The sequence below is a fragment of the Amblyomma americanum genome, chromosome 1 (genome assembly GCF_052857255.1).
Source record: "Amblyomma americanum isolate KBUSLIRL-KWMA chromosome 1, ASM5285725v1, whole genome shotgun sequence".
NCBI classification, from domain to species: Eukaryota; Metazoa; Arthropoda; class Arachnida; order Ixodida; family Ixodidae; genus Amblyomma; species Amblyomma americanum.
In genome coordinates this window covers 113,238,494-113,259,018 of record NC_135497.1, presented here as the reverse complement: position 1 = coordinate 113,259,018, position 20,525 = coordinate 113,238,494, and the positions used below count along the sequence as shown (strand labels likewise).

The following is a 20,525-nucleotide window of genomic DNA, read 5'->3' as shown; positions in this document are numbered from 1 at the left end:
GTTCTACCTTTTTTTCGCTCTCTGCATATATTTACTGCGCTTTCCGTGCTGGAACAAGCAGCCGTTGAGCTGTCATCCTGTTCAGCACCCTCTCCTTTCTCTTCGCTCCATCTTTAATTTTTAAGAATTACGTAATTAATGCATTAATGCGGTAGCCATACGTGGCGCAGTATATGAAGTGAATGAACGCAGTGTAAGTTCCACGAGCGCATATTTAGAAATAATTTCCTCAGCAAAGCTTGCATTGCTAAGCAAATTTTGATCCCTAATGTCAAGGTTTCAGGGGCTGCGCAGCGCCTATCTCCACTTATTACGCCTTGTGAGCGCGACAATCATTTAATATCCGCCTGAAAGCGCCAGATGACAAGAGAAAAGTTAAAAATCGTGGCATATGCGCTACATGAACCACACACACACACACAAATGCGGATCGCAATGTGTATAGCACTCAGTGCGACTTGCCGCAGAAGCCTCCAGGCGGAAGAATGATGCGAATAGCCATGGAGGGGAATAGACGGATCCGTACGAGATGGCTGCTTGGTCAGGTTAAAGCCATTCCAAAAACTGAGGCTTTTTGCGTGTACGCATGCATATCAAATTTCTATACTCCATGATAGCCGCGACTGTTTGATAAGCTCTAACGTAACGCGGAGAGCTACCGTGTGTGTATGTGTTTTTTTTTTAGCATGACATGTTTTACAGCTGTAGCTCTATTAGAGGGAGTACTGAGATATACTGTTAACTGCTCATTACTCGCGAGCTGGATATTTCGCGAGTACTGAATTCCGCCAAGCAAAAGTGATAAGCCTTTTAGCGCTCCCTCCGCCCTAATTATTTTCGGGCCCAATGTTTCCCGAGGTCTGGGTGTTTTGCGAAACATGAGAGGCTTATAGTAACAGATGATGATGGCTGTGATGTCGAGGAGCGTAAACGAGAGTGCGATGACACCCAGTCGCGCCGCAAGGACGACCCAGCTGCGTCGCAGGGATCGAAGAGCTGTCTCGATCGCGTCCTCGCTACGCGTGCAACGTAACATGCCACTAGTATGTTTGAGAGGACAGCTGCCACGTTTCACCGGCCAAACGTCGGGGCTGCGGCATCCGCTTGTTTGGGTGTTCGGCGATTTCTTTTACAGTAGCAGCAGCAGCAGCAGAAGGGGTGCACGGCCCTGTTTAAAGGTTGACGCGTCCACGACGTTCCAGACATCTGAAAGCCCGAACCTCGCAGGCGAATCGCCGGCGTGAACGTATCGGCCACTGGCCATGACACACGCGGCTACACACTGCTCATAGACGATGCTCCCTACTGGCTGCATTGTCTCGCTGAGCGCACACACTTCACTGAACGCTAGGTCGTATTCACAGACGTCGGCTAAATATGCACGTCCACTGCCAGCTCTCGCCGTCATTTCGTACATTCTGAGCGACAAGTCATGGAGCATTTCGTGCTTTTTTTTCCGCCAAATTAACAGACTTACTTTCCGCCAAATTAACAGACTACGCGTGGATCAGAAACCGGTCACGAAGTGGGAAAATGCGTGAGAGCAGCCTATTCGCCAGCCACGGCTTGGAACCAGGTTATCTGCACTGCTATATAAGCGAAATTACAACTTTTATATTGCAGTTTTGAAAAATTCGCTCCGTGATACGTAAAGACCGGCAAGTTTTGAGCAGAAAGAGCTCGCGTGAATTCCGTGAGACGCTGCCCCTGCTGACGCCAATGCCCTTAATTTGGTGTTGGTCCGTCGACACATGCGTAAGCCACCAGGAGACAATTTTACGTGCTGGTCTAAGCGTTCAGGAAATGTTTGCTTCTTGTTTGCGTACTCCGAGAAATTTGTACTCGTGTATTCCACCCTGCAATAAATACTCGCACGAAATTCTGAACAGATAATTTCCTATAGAGCAGCCTGGCGAAAGGGAAGGCGACAAATATTATTAACGCGAAAGAAACTGCGTTAATTTGCATTAAAATGGAATCAAATATGTTCTGCCTTTGGCTGGAGCACTAGCGTTCGGCGAATGAAGACCAGCCCGGATTTTCGATAAACAGCTGTTTACCGGGCCTCACACATTAATTACCTGAATACCAGTCGCAGTAAACCATCAGCACACTTCCGACTGAATTTTACTTACTCCTCAAACATACTTCGTAGACTTCACAGCTCATAATGGCGAGCACCCATATCGCCGTTTCTACAAGCACCTACCGAGCAGTCATTTAACAGGCTACAACGGCTTTTTACCAGCTTCTTAAAAGAGTTTGTGCATTGCCTGAACGACCGTTTCAAGTTGGGCTGTAGGCGGTGCATATTCGAGAGTATGAGTAACCAGCGTGTTGAAACAGTTGCGTATGTGGTGCTGCATACTATCGGGCCAAACTGAAAGGCGAACAGGCATTTGCTGTATTTTTGCCGGTTTTCGCTGGAATCTCTACGGAAAAGCATTAATCGCGCCAGTTGTATACCATGGCAGAAAGTGAAAGGAAAAAGTGCTCGTTTCAGTCAGGCCTGATAGCACGTCTTTTCTTTCTTCTAGTGCCCTGTGTCCACGCGCTGTTTACTGATCCAAAAAAGTCCCTAAGAGGTTCTCGGAGTTCCTTCGGCTTCCTGGTTCGCGGAAACGCTCGTCCGCCTCGACCCACCGCTGTCCAGGCTGCTAAAATGAGCCGAGACCCCTTTATTATTATTTTTTCTTTTTGCTCAGATTGAAGGGGAAATCACAAGGAAGGAAAATTACGTCGCATAGAGCGCTCCGACCGATGCAAGCTCGAGATAGTGCAATCAGGGATGTAGTACAATATTTGCGAAGGAGACATATTTGTGCGTGACGCGCCGCCGGTCGTCCCTTCAGCGGATTTGTTTGCGGCGCTGAAATTGATTCCATCCACAAACACGGAATTCTCTAGCCAGACTAATTTCGCTATATATGACCGCGTTTCTAACGCCCCGTGCTACGCGACCGAAAACGTGGGCTGTATTGAGTGACTTCCTTACTGACGGACACAGCTGCGCAGGCGCAAATACCTTCGCCCATTCCTCCTCTGTGCTCCGTCATACGAGACTGAACTGCAGGCAGTTCGGAGATAGCGCGATCTTGTTAACCCTCTCATATCAAGACGTTGAGAGCGTCGGGTAAAAGTTATGACCTCCCGGGATTTCAACACTAGCGGCTCCTTCATTGCAAAAGTGTCAAAAACTGAGAGTTTTATTGCGCAAAAAGATAATTGAACATAACAAAAATTTGCTACTTTAGATGATTTTTGAATCCCTAAGGGAAAGAAAATTGCTTGCAAATACGCATGCGCATGGAGTAAATCATGAGCAAAATTCTAAACTGCTCCACCACGTGGCAAGGCAGCTCTACAACCCAAGAAATTTTATGCACTGTTAGGGCTGACTTTTACATGCGTGTATCTTTAAACAGGCCACCAGCATCCCTGAAAGCTTTCTTTCATAAAAAAATTCCAATAGACCGTTCGCGAAAATTGCGTTTTCAATTCATACAGTTCTGCGATAAGAAATAAAAATTATTCAGATCTTAACAACATGTATCGCAGGTGACGCGTAGGAAATAATGTCCAGACTTTGTCAGAAGTCTAGAGCGCGGGCGGCTTTCCTTCTGCGCTGTGTATAATGGGTCTCTTGTAACCGCTGCAGAAGTCCTAACCTTCGGATGGTTTACACACGCTCGCTGTGACATCACAAAGAACAAAGCCGCCGATGCTGCTGCGCGACGAGCGCAATGACATAACGTTGTAAAACGTTACGACAAATGCGTGTTGTTATGCCGGACATACCTTTCTATGACTTCGAAGCGCTAAATCTGCTGGGTGTTTCTACGAATCGAACAGGCTTCTCATGTAGTCGTACATACTGCAGCGTGCGCTACATTTGCTCGCAAATACAATGGTTCAAAGTAGGCAGCCTAAACAACTCTACATAGAAGGCAGTTCTCAAACGGCACATAAGCGAACCGCGCACCGCAGCCGACGACGAAGAGACCCGCTGCCGGCTCCGGCGGCCGCGAGCGCCATCTATGTTCGTAAACACGATGTTCGTCAATATGAGACTGTGTTCAAACTGGGCGATTCAAAAGTTGGGAGCTGCAGCGTGCTTCGTGGAGTCATGCAGTTAATATGACGCTCGTGAACTCGAGTAAAACGGCCTGTTTTAATGGCATTGCTCCAGAGAACTCATAATACATGTGTCCTACTGTTTAGTTCATTTTTCGTTATCCAACTCATTGCAGGTGTTGCAACATTTTCAGACTACAGTGTTATACCCTACACTGAGATAAAAAAAAGCGCTACCACGTGATTCTCACTTTCTTTTTTTATCGGTGCGCACTCGTGTCCGCGTGAAGAGCAGTATTAATCTCCCTTCTGTCTCAGACATTGCAAGTGTGATGGAAGAACTTAATATGCAGCATCCCGAAAAAAGTGAAACGAATGTTTGTACTAATTTTGCACGTTGTAACAGGGTGCGATAGCTAGCATGATGCATATGGCAGCAATGCTTCAGCAGACAAGAAGTAAATACATGATTCTATACTTATTTAAGATCCTTGCTGCGGCGAATTTCTGCTTTCAATAAACAGGACAACCATCATTGTACTACTCGTTAGGCAAACATTATACACAAAATGGTGAAGAAAGATTAGAAGTCTACCCCGGAAGTTTCCTACTAGGCAGTAAAGTGCGAGGGCTACGTAACCGCATCTAATATTGCTGAGCATGTCCTAACAAATGGTTTGAAGGATGCGCGCGAGAGCGAGGGAGAATTGCCAATCGACGCTTTATTTTTATCTTTGTTCCGCGAGAGCTACATGACTGGGAATAAAGCGCGTCCGCGTCCCGCTTCCTGTTTTAGCATCCCGGTTTCTGAGGCACGCGCCAGCCATAAAGCACGGCGATCCACGACCCGAAAGTGAAAGCGCACAACGCCGCGCTCACTCTAGCGAGGAGCCCGACGCGAAACGACCGAGCTCCAGCTCGAGGGCAAGGCGACGTGTCGCGACTTATAAACACGGGAGTCGGTGAGGTGGCAATTTTCCACACCTCGCTCTAATTGGAGCAGCGGCACCCTTATCGACAGCTCGTTCATTCCGGCGAGAGGGAGCAGCCGGAGGCTTCCCTCACTCGAAACGCCGACCCGATGCCCCCCCCCCCCCCCCCCCCAACACCGCGCAACTGCTGAGTGAGGTGAGCGCCCACAGCCAGCAGCTGTGCGGTATTTCCGTCGAACTTCTTGGCAGGGATTCAATGAAAGGCGCGTGTCGCGATCGGCCCTGCGTCCGGAGGTGCGCCCTCCTCTCCCCGTGGAAGGGCGGCGTGCGCGCGGTGTTGGCGGTGTCTACAGGCGCGGTTGCAATCAGGCGCTCCGGCGGCGTGCACCGACTGCTCCGCTCTTACGAAGGCCACCGCCTTTCCCGCCTGGTCGTGCGCTAAGTGGAGCGCCTGATGGGAGAGGCCGAGTTATTTCGACGCGCTTGATCCCCCTCGGCGAGCTTAGGTACGCTCTTCCGAGCCCTCGCGCGGCCGGCTTTGACAAGCCCTCGGGCCGCGAGCCGACTCCCTTCGCTGGCCCTTGATCTCAGCCACGCATGGACCGCGGCCGCCGGAGCCCCACTCTCCCGCGGCGCAAGGCCAGCGCCGTCGGGAAAATGAATACACGCCGCGGCACCGTCAACAGCCGCGCTGGAACTCAATCGCTTAAACGCTATATAGTGCGCCGAAAGAGATCCGCCGTACACATGGCTTCGAACCTAATTAGTTCTGGTAACCTAAAGGCGGACTCTCTCGCTTTCAGATGTTGGCGAAAACTGACTTCCGATCCAAAGACGCTATTAAACCATTTCGGCTCGGTTCCACAAGGCTTACGAGGCCCAACTTCATTCTCATCAGAGTACTTACAGTGACCACCGCAGTCGCAACAAGTTTATCTACTGTGGATGCACCGGCGGGATAAAGAGTGCCCTGCAGCGTCTGTAAAGAGGAGCCCAATGCAGGGCAGACCCATGATTAGCGTAGCGGATGCATGTGTTACCTAGACAACTCTGCTCCTTCCACGTACGCGCGTTAACACGTGCGCTCCTTCAGCATAAACGCGAGGCTTGTGCCTGGCAGTGGCAGTCGCGGGAGCTGATAAAACACACAAGAACTGGTATGTTACACTGACGACGTAAAACATCACAGCGTACATAGCGGCATTGGAGAGCTTTAGCATAGTGCAAGCGTCCTGACGTGGACGTACACCAGACAAACGTATCGCTCTGCGCACTCATAGTTGCAGTATGTGAAGCAAGGTGAGACGCGTGTCTGCCACTGCTCGTGCACATAAGCTGTACGTTAATTCGCTATACGTCTACGCTAGTAAGGCACCGCTATGCTAAAACTCACTGTTAAACGCAATACACGACAGAACAGTGATATCAAGGAAATATTTGCAACCGCAACAGCTGCGTGAACACACAGGGAAAATGAAATTCAAGGATCATCCAATCACAGCGTATCTACAGATTCTGCTGTGCAGCATTAAGTGTAATAACAGTCTGGGAACAGCGTCATTGCGTGTCCAACATTAAAAAAAAAACACAGCTCCACAGCTGTTTCGCTAACAAAGTACAACGCGGTGCACTCTTGCAGTGGGTAACCGGACGCTGTATTACTCACATAAACTTTAAGGCCGGAATGGCAGCTAGGCAAGCCCATGGCAAAGATAGCATTTTATTCATTTATACATGAATAAATAAAGTATTCAGCTATAAACAAAGTAAGTCGAACCAGGACAAAGTTCGTGCTTCTGGCCCTGCATTATTGCGAGGTAAAATGCGCCGGCTTCCAAAATCTATTAGTGCTCGTTTGAGTTAAAGTATATGGTTGGAGCCCAATTTCAGAAGTTCTAATTTGTATTACATTGATTCATCAGTTGTGTTCACCCTTCGCCCCTGGGGGCTATTGTCCGCTGTTTGCGACTAAAGCCGCCTTCGGAGCACTTTTATGTTCACTTGACCGCGCATGAAGTACACAGCTTGCGTGCGGCTATGCCGACGAGGGCACACATCGCTTGCTATTCTAGTATCCAGAACGGAACCCCGGTGAAAACCGCGGGGTAAGTTATTTAACCGTCGTTAAAAGGCAACGGCTCCAATTTTGAGAATTCCGCGATATTCAGGGATTCAAATAGAATGGCAAGGTTTTTTTTTTGCGGTAGCATTTAAAATGCTGAAGTAATCAGTGATTAAATTTCAGGCTTCTGCTCAGAGCACCAGAAAAGTGCGAAGAAGCTCGTTGTGACATCACAGACGGTGAGATTTCAAATTTCCGCCGCCGTCAACCACACCCCGCCGTGCGTAGCGGGATGGTGCCAAACAACGCTCGGTCGGCTTTGCCTTTGGTGGCGTTGCCTTTCTTCCTACATAGCAAGCATTTATGTGTTAGAAATGTACCCGTACTGTGGATGACGTCATCATGCCCCCCCCCCCCCCGGCACTGTGCGCTACGGAGAGGCTTGAAGGCCATCACGATTTTAACCGGCGATTTCGTCACTACTTCAAATGCTAGCCTAAAAGGACTTCGCATGCTTTACCTGCAAGTTTTTTTTTACATTCGACCCACTTAAGCTCGTCGAATTCTAAACTCGTGCAGTTGCCCTTTAATCAAAGCCTTTCGCCCTCCAATAAGCCTATCACTTTCGCAAGCACAACCTCGTCTCTTACGCTTCATCGTCGATAACGCGTCTTACATCCGAAGTTCGCCGAACATCGAGTCGGTCGAGTCGAGCCGTATTCACGACTGCACAGCCCATGCCAAAAATATACAGGTCACCGACTTTGATTCTCGTGCCTTCGGTATGGCTTCTTTAGCACTGCTAGCGCTACAAACCCGTCGATGGTGAGGGGTACTCTCGAACTCACCTCTCCGTACATTAAGACCGCTACAAGAGCCCCAATACGTCGCTTAGCAGCAAATCCGGTGACCTATTCATTTCTTTTACAAAAGGTGCGCGTCTACCCAGGCATTAAAAGTAAAAATGAACCCACTGAAATCAAAGGCAATTGCATCGGTAGACGTACGGTTGACGGCGCTACTGCTATCGAACGAATGACGGCGATAGTTGCATCACCGTCACCTTTCCACGCTTAAGTGAGGAGTAAAGTGTGTGTGACCTGAACTTTCCTCATCAAAGCGAGGTTGTATTTACCAATTAATCTTTTCTACTTATTTCCGCAAATGGAACGGTTGTTAGCCAACTTTTCAGTCCCTACAGCACAAGGATTCACATTTAGCTTTCTTTATTCATTCTGCTGCCACGGCACATTCCTTCTCGTTAATGAAGGACTCAAGCTAGCGAGCTGCCAGCGCTCACCGGGGCTCAGCCGTCCTCTTCTGTAACTTTACTGTTATTAACACCATAGTCCTTCAAAGCATTGAAGGTCTATGTTCACGCCCTTCGAAGAAAAATTGGTAGGCTATTAACGTAGTTAAACCGAGTAGAAATGCGAAAGTACGTGTTTAGAATGGTTGGCTCAAAGTTTCGCTTTGCTGGGTCGTTGGCAATGTCTGGTGACGATACTAGACTCAGGTTAAGCTCTGATCGAGGTTAAGCTGATCTGATCCGTTCGCGCTGCAGATGCAAGGCGACGATGTGCAATGCACAGCGCGAGTGTGTGGTGCAGGTTAACATGAGACTGTGCCATCGCTTCAGAGGCAACGAAACCAACCACATGAGGCGTGACCACCTGCGAGGAAGAAGGCACAATCGCTGCACAGACTATTCGCGGCCTTTGTTTGGCGCTCTCAATGGGAGCCTATGCGTAGAGACAATTTGTTTCTTTCTCTGGAGTCTGGAGGAGTTGGCCTTGTTCACTGGTTAGTCCCCCCACCACCACCAGCTGGTTTCACGGTTTTTCTTCTTCAAAGCTGCAAACCATCCCTTTCTACTTGCGGTGCTTAAAAGGCGACTGTTGGCGTCTGCCGTGTCTGTTTGCTTCGACTGGTTATGGCCGTGAGCGAGCTTTGTGGAGTTTCTTGAAGGAGATTGCTGATAGCTTTGATTTCTAACTGTTCGCTTCTCGTCGCAATATTTATTCGACCTTTCAAGAAGGCAGATGACAAAATTACCAATAGAATCTCTATGCCCTGTGCCAATGTATCGGAAGTCTTACCTTGGTTTTATGGATTCTGGTGTATTGAAGCAGGTTCAGCGAATGTATATTCAATCAACTGGAAAAACTTTTTTTAACTCCACATTTCGACTCTACCCCTGAAGGCCAGACTTAGCGCTAAGGGGACTTTTGTGACATGGTCGATGAACTGTCGCCTGCGGGGCCAACCAGAGTCGATCGATCATTGTTTTTTGTGTGGTGCCGTGATGCAGTGTTTTCCTGGGACATACTACAGTGGACAATCAAAACGCACATTGAGATATCGCCGTACACTATAAGGTTCTTGCCTGTTCTGAAAGACTCCGAGATCCCGTGCGATCTTATAATGCTGTTTGAACTTTTCAGCGTGTAGAAAAGCCGCATGATGGATCTACACGCAGAACCATGCAGCTCGTTCGTCTGAGTCTCTGCTCGGTGAACAATGCGCCTTGGTTCGGGGGGTTCATGCTGCGCTGGACTGGCCGCCTGAATTGTTGCCGGTTCTAGACGCATGTGTATGTCTCCCTCAATTTTGATGTGTAGGTGGAGTGCAGTGCACGAAGACATGAGAATGTGGAATGTGTGTCTATTTTTCGGAATAGTGCTCGTGTACGTAAAGAATTTGGTAGCTCAGCGGGATTGATTTCTATGCAATAAAAGGAAAAAAACTGGGGCGTCAGCCTAGTGCTCTCCCGCAGCGGCCTGTGAAGCTGATCTGTTCGCGCCATCGCGGGTTCGATTCCAGGCCATGAATATTTATTTTATTTATTTTTATTTACAAATGCACGTAGGTGACAAGACTCCTGCTCGGTGTCTGTGAGCGTATGAGTGTTTTCGCACTAAAAGGACCGCCCCCCCCCCCCCCCCCCTTTGCGTTCATTTTAATCTTCGCTCCTCGGTAGGTTAATAATAATAATAGGTTATTTGCACTGTTTTGACTTTCGTGCACTTTTGTAACGTTCTGCTAATCTGTTATTGTTTTCTCAATGAGACAGCCGTTGCTTTTTTTAGAAGACTGTGCTGTTTATTGGAAGTTTCTGGCCAGGTATTCCATGCAAAAATCGCGTGCGTGGAAAAATAATTCCGACTAAACATATTCCACTTGTGTCCGACCGGCCAACAATATCTCATGCAACGCTATGACGTGTGTGTACTCATGTTCTTGAACGATAGCGCTTAATAAAGGTTTAGACCGCTCGCGAGGAATTTTAGGTGAAGATGATGCGCACCTTTGAAACTCCTACATTGACACCTCTGTCAGGGCTTTTTCGAGACTCCAGTTTTGAAACATGCCCCTGTGAGTGAATTCTTCTCCAAAGGGCTGAAACTGCTGCAGGGTGCATGATAGTTTTATTGTGATTTAGATCTTAATGTTAGTCCTAAGCATATGGTATAGCAGATTGATTTGTCAGCAGACGCTGAATAGTCGTTGGTGTTGAGCCAAAGTTTAGCGACAGTAGCAACTTTGCGCAAACTGTTCGTTCGTTCTAAACTTGCTTTGAGAGATTGAAGACCTCTCGTATTCATGTCAGCGACAGTCGTCAACAGATCAATATTCATAAGCTCATGCAACGTTGACGGGGAGCTATTTGCGTGAATGTGGGGAACGACGGCCTCTCTTAGCGGCACTCAGCCTGTGAGATACTTGGTACACTCGCGTATGACCTGTTTCGACATCAAAGTGGCTAATGATCAAACGCCTCATTAATATTTTAACCTTGCAGCTGGGCCTTAAATAACATAGCGCTTTCTAGAACAACGAAAATATGCATTTACATCGCAGCTCAGAGCCAAGAAACAGCTCATAGCCTGCATAATTATTACATCTGCTTTCTCAGATTGTGGACCTCACGCAAGAATTTTTTTTTTTTTCAAGTGCGCGCATGTAGTCATATTCGCCTTCTGTGAGTATTCACTATTGGCGGAGTAGCAAACGTCCACCTTTGTGACAGCTGCGTGCCTGAACTATTTTGTTACTATCTTTGTTTACAAGAGCACGGCATATCGCCGACATGTAACATTAACCTCTGATTATCCTCTTCACTAACTCTCCATACTGCGTCGTTGTAATCTTTTTGTCCTTTTATTCCTTGCAGTTTTCGCACGCCCTGGTTTACATTGACATTCCATAGAAATTTACTTATTTTAGATGTTCTCTTGCAGGGTGAAATAAATATTTTCACTGGAACGTATCGTCTTGGGCATGGTTCGCAATTAGCGACTTTCTAAAGTATTTTTTTTTCCTCCTTATTCCGCCACATTTTATATGTTCCGGTGTTCTCATCTTTCACCTGCTTCTCCGAAACGTTATGGCAGCGTATTTCGGGTGGCATATCACCTTTCAATTGAGTTCAATGCGAATTCCATTAAATCAGAGTGCAAAGTTTGGAGCAGCAAAGGAACTTTAGCCCTGTTGCCCAGGGAGCCTGGCAGGTTTACGTCACTTTTTTTGCCTTTCTTTCTGGACTTTCCGTTCATTTTATAATGTTGGTTTCTCTTTTTTTTAGTTCGTATGGCTGGCTGGTGGATGGGTCAACACTTCGACAAATATTTTCGGCTCAGAATGAACTTCTCTTCACTGCGCTTCAGAAAAAAAAAAACTAATGCCTTTGCATTTATCGTTATGCGCAAGAGCTCGGCTCGCTCTTGAAACGAGCGAAATGCTTAGCTGCGACACAAAACACGAATGAATTTCTTGTGGTCCCTGAGAGCCAGAAGCGCCGAAGTGAAGCTTCTATGTCGAGCATCGTTCGCTGGAACAATTTTTCCTTTTTTCGGCTATTTTACAACATGAAATCCAGCTTGCTTCCACTCTGCCACCTTCAGAGATCGTTGGTGAAGATTCCTCTCTTTGACGCAGTGAAAATATTCATCTTTTTTGCTTTTTGACGCAGAAGGGCTTGGCATTCACGGCATTTTTGCGAATATAAGCGCATTAGCAACAAATTCTGGAACGAGGTATTTCAGAAAATTGACCTGGAATTAAGTAGAGGGTGTTTCACGTAATTCAAAGGGCCACTGCAGTACTTTTTGAGAATTCCGCTATATTCAAGGATTCAAAACTATATAGGGTGTAGGTGACGCATGCCTAGCGTTTTTGCGCTGCCATTTAAATAGTGACTTAATCGACGATTGAATTTTGCTCTTCTCAAAGCCCCGGAGGAGTACGGGGAGGTTCGGTGTGAGGTAAGATTTCACATTACTGCTGCCGTCAGCCACTCTGCCGTGCCACGTTGGATGCTGCCAAAGAAGGCTCGGCGGACTTTGCATTCGGTGCCGCTGCTTTTTTCCCCCATCAAAGCAAGCGTTTGTGCGTTGGAAATGTACCGATACCTTCAATGACGTCTTCATGCGTGCCTCACTTGGCGTCGTGCGCTGCGGAGAAGCTTGAAGACCGTTGCGATTTTAATGGGCGATTACGTCACCATTTCAAGTGCTAGCCCAAAAGAACTTCGCGTGCTTTACCTGCGAGTTTCATACATTAGACCTCTTTAGGCTCGTCAATTGCTAAAAAAAAAGTGGAACACCACAGATGGGTGAAACCTCCGACATACTGCTTGATGCCGTGTGGCCCAACTGACAGTATTTTTATATTCCGCCTAACTAGTTGACTTTCGAACGTTAATCATTCTAATTTTGTAGTATTTATTTTAGACCCAAGCACAACTGTTAAGTTCAAGTGGTGCTTCAGAAACAGCTGATCCTTTTTTTTCTTTGTGTGGCGAATTGCTTTCTGCGTGGTCGTTTTTACCTGCCGTTAATGAAAGGCCCCGAAAAACAAGGGCAAAAAAACGTTGCTGCGCACTTGCGCTACCGTACTGTAGCGCTCTATATCGTGTGTTAAACGAGCGAAGAGTGCACGCTGACTTTATAGAAATGAGTGGCTGTCACTCATTTCGACAGACTGCACCATGATACAAAAAAAAAAACGCGACGAGAAGTCAAATGTTGCATAACAAAAGCTGGCCAGAACTGGCAAGCTTGCCTCTAAAATGGGGAACACCGTTTAGTCACGTTTAACGCACGAATTCTCTCTGCAAGTCTAATAAATGTGGCGCTACACTATGTAAAACTATGCCAATATTGCGAAGGAATAGCCTGCCGTGAGCGCGCCTCCATGTCGCCGCAAGCAGTGGCGTGCAGGCTGCAGACAGCTCACCCCGCTGCCCCTTCCCGTTTGCTGGCAAGAGTCACATTAGAGAAGCTTCTTCTAACCTGCCATGGATCGCCGACGCAACAGACCGAAAGCTTTCCTAACCCACAGGCCGAGAAGCAACAGCAACGCAGCAAGTGTTGCGCGCCGCCCTCTCGGCGCGGTCTTTAGTTCCGCTCCACCGGATGAGCGCCTCACTCACCGTAATTGAGCGGAACGTGGTCGCGGTGGTATCGCGGCGACGGCGGCGGCAGTCCTTCGTCCTCCGGCGGTACTGGGGGCAAAGGCCGGCTCGCCATGAAGCGCTTGATGCTGCCAAACTTGTCAGTCCAGGAGAACTCCTTTTTTGGCAACGCCGGATGCCTCTGCGTGAAGCAAAAGAGCTCACTATAACGCAGCAAGGTCTATCCATCATCATCATCATCACCACCATCATCCTAGTCGTCGACATCAACATGGCCAAGTCCGCATCCAATACAAAGGCCTCTCCAAGTGATCTCCAATTACTCATTTCTCTGCGCCAGCCGCGGCCAACTGATCTCTGCAAGTGTTCCAACCCCATACATTCACGTGATCATCTACTAACATATAGGCTACTCTTCCCTTCCACTGGTGCCCACAGCATCAATCGAAGGAATCACCGTCAACCTGCTCTGCGCACTACCTCCTAATCTCAGTTAGGATATCGTTTTATTCCGATGCACATCAAGCACTTATCGCTACAAGCTAGCGGTGAAACCATGCAAGCTCGAGCAACATGTTGTAGTTCAGCTACGAGGATGCTTGACGCTGAAGAAGTGAATTGTTTACTGGTTTAATGTCGTGAAAAATCAACGACAAGCTCGAAACCGAGAATAGGATCCTGGTCGAAATGCTTTTGCGAGTTTGACTGACTACAGCTGAGCAGTGCGCGCATCGCCCAACGACGTCACTGCCAACGTTGAATTTGTCCATTAAAAGCCTCGCGCACTACTTTTCTGCGCTTATCCTTTCGGAGACTTGAAGTGGCATTAGACCGCGTCACCTATGTCTTGACGACTGCCACTGAATTCGATCCTCATCTCTTGTTGATGCCTTTCGATTTCATGTAGAAAGTATTTTGAAATAACTATAGCTATTCTATTCGCTTCTAGCACTGACAGGACGGAACTCGATTGGACACACCAACTGTATCACAATCTGCTCGCTGCAAAATGCCTTGAACCGATTTTGGTATTTAAGGCTATCCCACTCTGCAAGTTACTGGTTCCTTTATGCCGCCCTCATTTATCTTTAGCGCCGCAGCGCAGATACCGACAGGCATTCGAGTCCTACGACTGAGTTCACTTCACTTCTGTTTTTTGTTTTTTTTTTTTTAATTTCGGTTTTCACTACTTGCAGAGCGCCTCTCCTTAAGCGTTTAGAACCTAAAAGTGTCCTACTGAGGACCACGAAATTCCAAGTACATGCGTGCATCCGTCCAGCAGGCCTGCAAATCGTGCATATATACTTCACGGTGCGTGCTTACTCCCTTGGATAGACAACCGATAACTAACAAATCTTGAATGGAAACGAGGTTTGCGCAAGAGTGATTGCTGTCTGGCTGCGCCTGGGGCACACGTCTCAGCTTTGCTTGCTTACCACGAAGGCGCAAGCAGCAGGCTGCAACGCGCCCATGCGAAGCATACGCTCATGATTCGTGCCTTCTAGGTAGGCTGAATCGTGCGCCATGCTTTCAGCGAAACACGGAGGCGCAAGGCTCTTTCTTGGGATTCCTGTGCCAAGTACTGTACTCGTCTTTTACAAGCTTGCACGGCAGGGTCAAAAAATGAGTGAGTGAGTGAGTGAGTGAGTGAGTGAGTGAGTGAGTGAGTGAGTGAGTGAGTGAGTGAGTGAGTGAGTGAGTGAGTGAGTGAGTGAGTGAGTGAGTGAGTGAGTGAGCGTAAATGAGGGAGTGAGAGTGAGCGAGCGAGTGAGGTGTTGAGCAAGTGAGTGAGTGTGAGTGAGTGAGTATAGGTGGGAAAGTGTGTGTGAGTGAGTGTGAGTGACAGTGAGTGAGTGAGGTGTGTAAGTGAGCGAGTGAGTGAGTGAGTGAGTGAGTGAGCGAGTGAGTGAGTGAGTGAGTGTGTGTAAGTGAGTGAGTGTAAGTGAGTGAGTGTGAGTGAGTGTGTAAATGAGTATGTGTAAATGAGTGAGTGAGAGAGAGTGAGTTTGAGTGAGTGAGTGAGTGTAAGTGAGAGAGTGTGAGTGAGCGAGCAAATGAGTGAGTGTGAGAGAATGTGAGTCAGTGATTGAGTGTTTGTAAGTGAGTGAGGTGTGTAAGTGAGTGAGCGAGTGAGTGAGTGAGTGAGTGAGTGAGTGAGTGAGTGAGTGAGTGAGTGAGTGAGTGAGTGAGTGAGTGAGTGAGTGAGTGAGTGAGTGGCAGCGAGAAAACCCGAGCAGACATGAGTAAGGACTACGCACCTGAAGTACATGACTGAACGCCCCGCGAATGGGCAGGTGTGCGCTAATGCCTACCTGGAGGTGCAGCTGGGCTTAACAAGCGGCTCACCTCGAGGTCATCAGTCAGATGAGTGGCAGCGGGACCACGGCTGAAGGCGCTGAAGAGCGACTTCTTCTTCCTGGGAGGCGGCACCGGCATGTGCGAAGGGTCACCCTCGACGCGCTGCTGCGGCGGCTTGACGGCGACCGGCCGTCCGCTGTTCACGCTGTCCACGGCGCGTCGCAAGTGGCTCTTGCGCCGCGGGTGGCGGTGGTACATGTCGTCGCACGACAGGCAGAACACCTGCCGGTTGCACTTGTCGCAGCGCACCGAGGGCCGCGTGCACCCGCAAAGATCGCAATGCGAGCCATCCCGGGCGCTGGGTCCGGCCGCGCCGACGCCATTGGGCGCTGCACCGCAACACCGAAGCAGAAGGTCAGGCGCCATTACATGAGGACGCACACAGCCAGTCTTACGATGTCACTCTAAGAAACAGAATTATATATAGATTGGGGCGGGGGATACACTACTGCGCCAGTGCTCCATCGAAGCTTTGAAGGTTGATGAAGCCGAGGACTGGAGGGCCATCTAGTTTTTTCATATATATCACTAATACAGCAGAAGCAACGCGCAATGTAATGCGGTTTTTCACTATCGTGTGTGCATCACAAAAATTTCTAGAAAAAAGTTATGGGTCGGGAAGGCAGGCGCCTATGGGGAAATTATTTTATGTGTTTGTGCGCACGAACGCCCTAGACAAGAGCTGTGCAAAATTGGTATCAGCGAGTGTCACAGGGCCACAATAACACTGAGCCTGGCCTATCATCCCTTCTGCGTCTCCCATCGAAGGCATCTCGAGTGGTCCACCCAGACAGAGGCGACCCACTACGAGCCCCGCCTGCCATGCGTCAATCACGGGTAGCTAAATGGGTCCGCCGCTGCGGACAGGCGGGTTCTCGGAAACCTAATTACCCAACCCTTGGCAATCGGGAGAAGTCGCGGAAGGAGAAAAAGAAACAGAGGTAATTGGTCCCAGATGTCAGGCCGCGACTTGAGCCGCTGCTCCAGGTCAGCCAGCCTTGGCAGTCATTTCGAAAGGCCGGCCACATTCCCTGGCCGACAACGGCGACTGGCCCCTTGTCTGGCCCTTTCAGCGATATCCTTTAGCTGCTGCAGCCGACGAAATGCTTTGGTGCTGCGTTTATACAGTCCGTTGAAGTGCATTCCGAATGTCTTCCGCCCGTATCTCGGGGTGTCATGGCCATGTCAGCAAAAACATAAGAAGTGCCGACAGCCCACCTTCTGCTGTATTCCACACTCGTCGCCTAAACATTGTTTTAATTGAAGCGGTCCATATGTCAAGGCATGTGCTGTGCCATCCCTCCACGTACGACACCTAATAAAAGTGAAACGCCGGTGCAGTCACTCGGGGTTTAAAATGAGACGTGTGAGTGAAACGCGTGGCGTTTATGCACGGAATAGTGTCAACAAAGCGCTTATTGCGCGATCACTGAGTATTCGTTTGTGGATACTGTAACGTGAGAACGACGCCTAGCAAGCTTGAATCGTTAGTGACTAAAGAAAGCCCAAAATTCATTCTCGAAGACGCACTACAGATGACTATAAACAGTAACCAAACATGGCATCAAATGACAGTTGAACACAACTGGAACCGACTGATAAAGCATCTAATACAACATCAAAGATGGCTTATAACAGGTCTCGATGGATTTCGCCCTGCATTTTTCGTAGTGGAAATGGGAGTGAATCCGGGGTAAAAGGGTTTGGAACCACATTACATTATCGGCACCAGACATCATGGTAGCCTGTTATAATAAAACTTCCAGTTTTAAACGCACTGCTCTCAAGGGCACCCTTTAGAACCTTCCTGCGCAAACATCATTTTCAAGCTCCGCATTGAGAACGAAATGCAAGTCCACCGTTTGCTCCTCTTCAGATGAATCTAACTGCAACTATTGCAAGACATGAAGAGACGGTAGAGTTATTTATATTTTCTTTTTTTTTCATATGCGCACATGCTTATCGCACAGTCAAAAAACAAGCGCCAGAAAGATGTGCAAAAACAATTCGTCCCAGCTCTTCCGAGTAGCTATCCGGCACCCCAAAATAAACAAAGCGCAAAGTGGCTGTTTGGCTTTCCAATTTCCCTACCCACGTTACTTCTTCCAGATATCAGCTGATTCAAGACGTGCGTCTTTTGTTTTTCTCTCGAGCGAAAAAGCAAACGCTGAATTCATTTGCATTGTCTTCCGCAGTGTGACTTCAATGGAATGCCGTGAGCAAGAACAGCAAGCACAATCAGCACAATGCAAGGAACCAGTGCTGTCAGCTTATAAAGGAGATCGGGTTTCTGGTGTCTTCACGCGTCCTTAGGAATCCAAACAAGAGGTGCATCTCTCTGCAAAAATACAGACCTGGACGAAGCATTCAAATCAGGGTAGTAGAGGATTTTTTGCGTCCAAGTATATTACGGCACAAGAAAATAGTATACCAGCAAGATGTACTGAGCCAATATTGTGGACGTGAAGCTTTTCTTTTCGATGGGTTTCTAGGGAGCAATATATATATATATATATATATATATATATATATATATATATATATATATATATATATATATATATATATATATATATATATATATATATATATATATATATATATATATATATATATATATATATATATATATATATATATATATATAAGGGAGTCAACAGTCATCAAAACCAGGGTGCATAGGGGAACCTTGGTTTCGGCGACGCTTGGCTCCTTTCATAAGTTTGTCAAACGAGCCCCTCATTTTCTTTACCTATCCTGCTAATATATATATATATATATATATATATATATATATATATATATATATGTGTGTGTGTGTGTGTGTGTGTGTGTGTGTGTGTGTGTGTGTGTGTGTGTGTGTGTGTGTGTGTGTGTGTGTGTGTGTGTGTGTGTGTGTGTGTGTGTGTGTGTGTGTGTGTGTGTGTGTGTGTGTGTGTGTGTGTGTGTGTGAGTGTGTGCGTGCGTGTGTGTGTGTGTGTGTGTGTGTGTGTGTGTGTGTGTGTGTGCGTGCGTGCGTGCGTGCGTGCGTGCGTGCGTGCGTGCGCCTCCTGACGAGGCCTACAACCCAGCTTACACATCAAGACACTGCTGACTAAGTGGCAAATCATATGTGCGATAAAAAAAAGTCACTTTACAAGAAAACAACAGCGTACCTTAGGGTAGGAAACCTAATCACAAAGAGAAAGGAGAAAGACATCCCTAATATCTAAGCAAAAACAAGAACAGAAACATGACATCGTTATGTCGGAACTGTATAGCCAGAATACTGTTATAATCTTAAACAGTATACCAGACACTCATTTACCGACCGTGTACTTATTGACAGAATTCAGCGCTTTGAGCATGCTGTAACGTGCTTAAAAATGTAAGAGCTGCCGACTCCTTAGAGCTGCTCAACAGGAATGTCCCTGCACAGAACTAAGAAAGAAAAAAAGAATCTTCTGTCGGCTTCATTCTGACTCTGGTGTGATTCCGGTGTATTTTCTACCAGAATGCTCTTGTCCGCGCTCACGATAGACGACGCCGCAGACTAGCGACGTCTGGCTACCTTTGTGTGAGTTGCCCAACTACTATCAATGTCAGTGTTCTTTTTACCAGGCGACTTATTTTTCCTTCGTGCTTTCGCAGAACTTCGAAACAGCAAGCTTGGACTCCGGAGCTCACAGAGGTGCGTGGTCGGATGGTGGATTGCAACACCAGTGCGCGTTACAGGAGCCGATCTCTGGTTACCGTCAGTATTGCGAATGCCCCTGCCTTCTTTACTGATCGCGGGCTCAGACTGACGGGGCTGGCTGTCTTGCGCGCTGGGCTGAAAACTAATACGGCAACAAGCTACGAAGAGTGGCTGCCGATGCTTGGAATATGTTCAGCATGGAAATATACGTTTCCAGTTTTGCGGCACGTGCAGTGTCCCTCGAATCAATTGCCCCTTGCAACGAGCGGCGGCCGATACCACCGAGCTGTAGACTCTTGTTTTTCTTCTGAAAATCAGTTTGTATTGCAAAAATTACTGTTCGTGGAAAGTAAATTCCAGATGTTTCGCTTGCTGCAAAACAATGCTCAAGCATAGCATACGGCGTGTAGTATACCTCAGTTTGTAGCGAGATAAAGGCAGCGCAGTGACCTACGAAAAAAACAAGAAGGGGGGGGGGGTGATGGAATCAGAGAAAGCATTCCTAATAGCTGTCTTTTAAACCATGCAGTTGAAAACCACGCCAACAAGTCAATTCTCGCATAACGTAGGGCAACTTAACCTCAGACCTGTGACGCTTTCAGAGCATTTGTCAGCAGTTTACGTAAATAAAACACTGCATGATAAAAGTTGTGAAGAAGTACAGATCACACACACGCAAAAATAGAAACGTCCAGGTTTTTCATGAGTTCACGAAGTCAAAGCTTTAAGGACAATTTTCTGTGGCGCCTCAGTGAAAGTTAAACATTCCTTTTTCCTGTCTTATGACAGTAATTAACTGCAACCCATGAGGTCAGAAATTGATGCAAGAGCACATTTAATGGCGTATTCCTTTACGAGACCCAACAGCTAACTCGTGATGAGTTACGGCTGCACAACCTGTGGAGCAGCATCTGTTCTACATTCAAGAAGCAGACGCGCATGAAGCAGTTTTTGCGAAATTAACGCCACTGTTCGCGGACTTACGAATTCCGACTGTATTGAAGTTTG

At 47.6% G+C, this 20,525-nt stretch overlaps 1 protein-coding gene across 1 annotated transcript in view; it reads right to left on the bottom strand.

The window, feature by feature from the left end:
* LOC144113479 (uncharacterized) overlaps nt 1-20,525 on the bottom strand; it is a 156,367-nt gene that overhangs the window by 74,040 nt on the left and 61,802 nt on the right. The window contains 2 exon segments of the mRNA XM_077646569.1: nt 13,502-13,664; nt 15,830-16,170. Coding sequence (XP_077502695.1) covers nt 13,502-13,664; nt 15,830-16,170 — 504 coding nt within the window.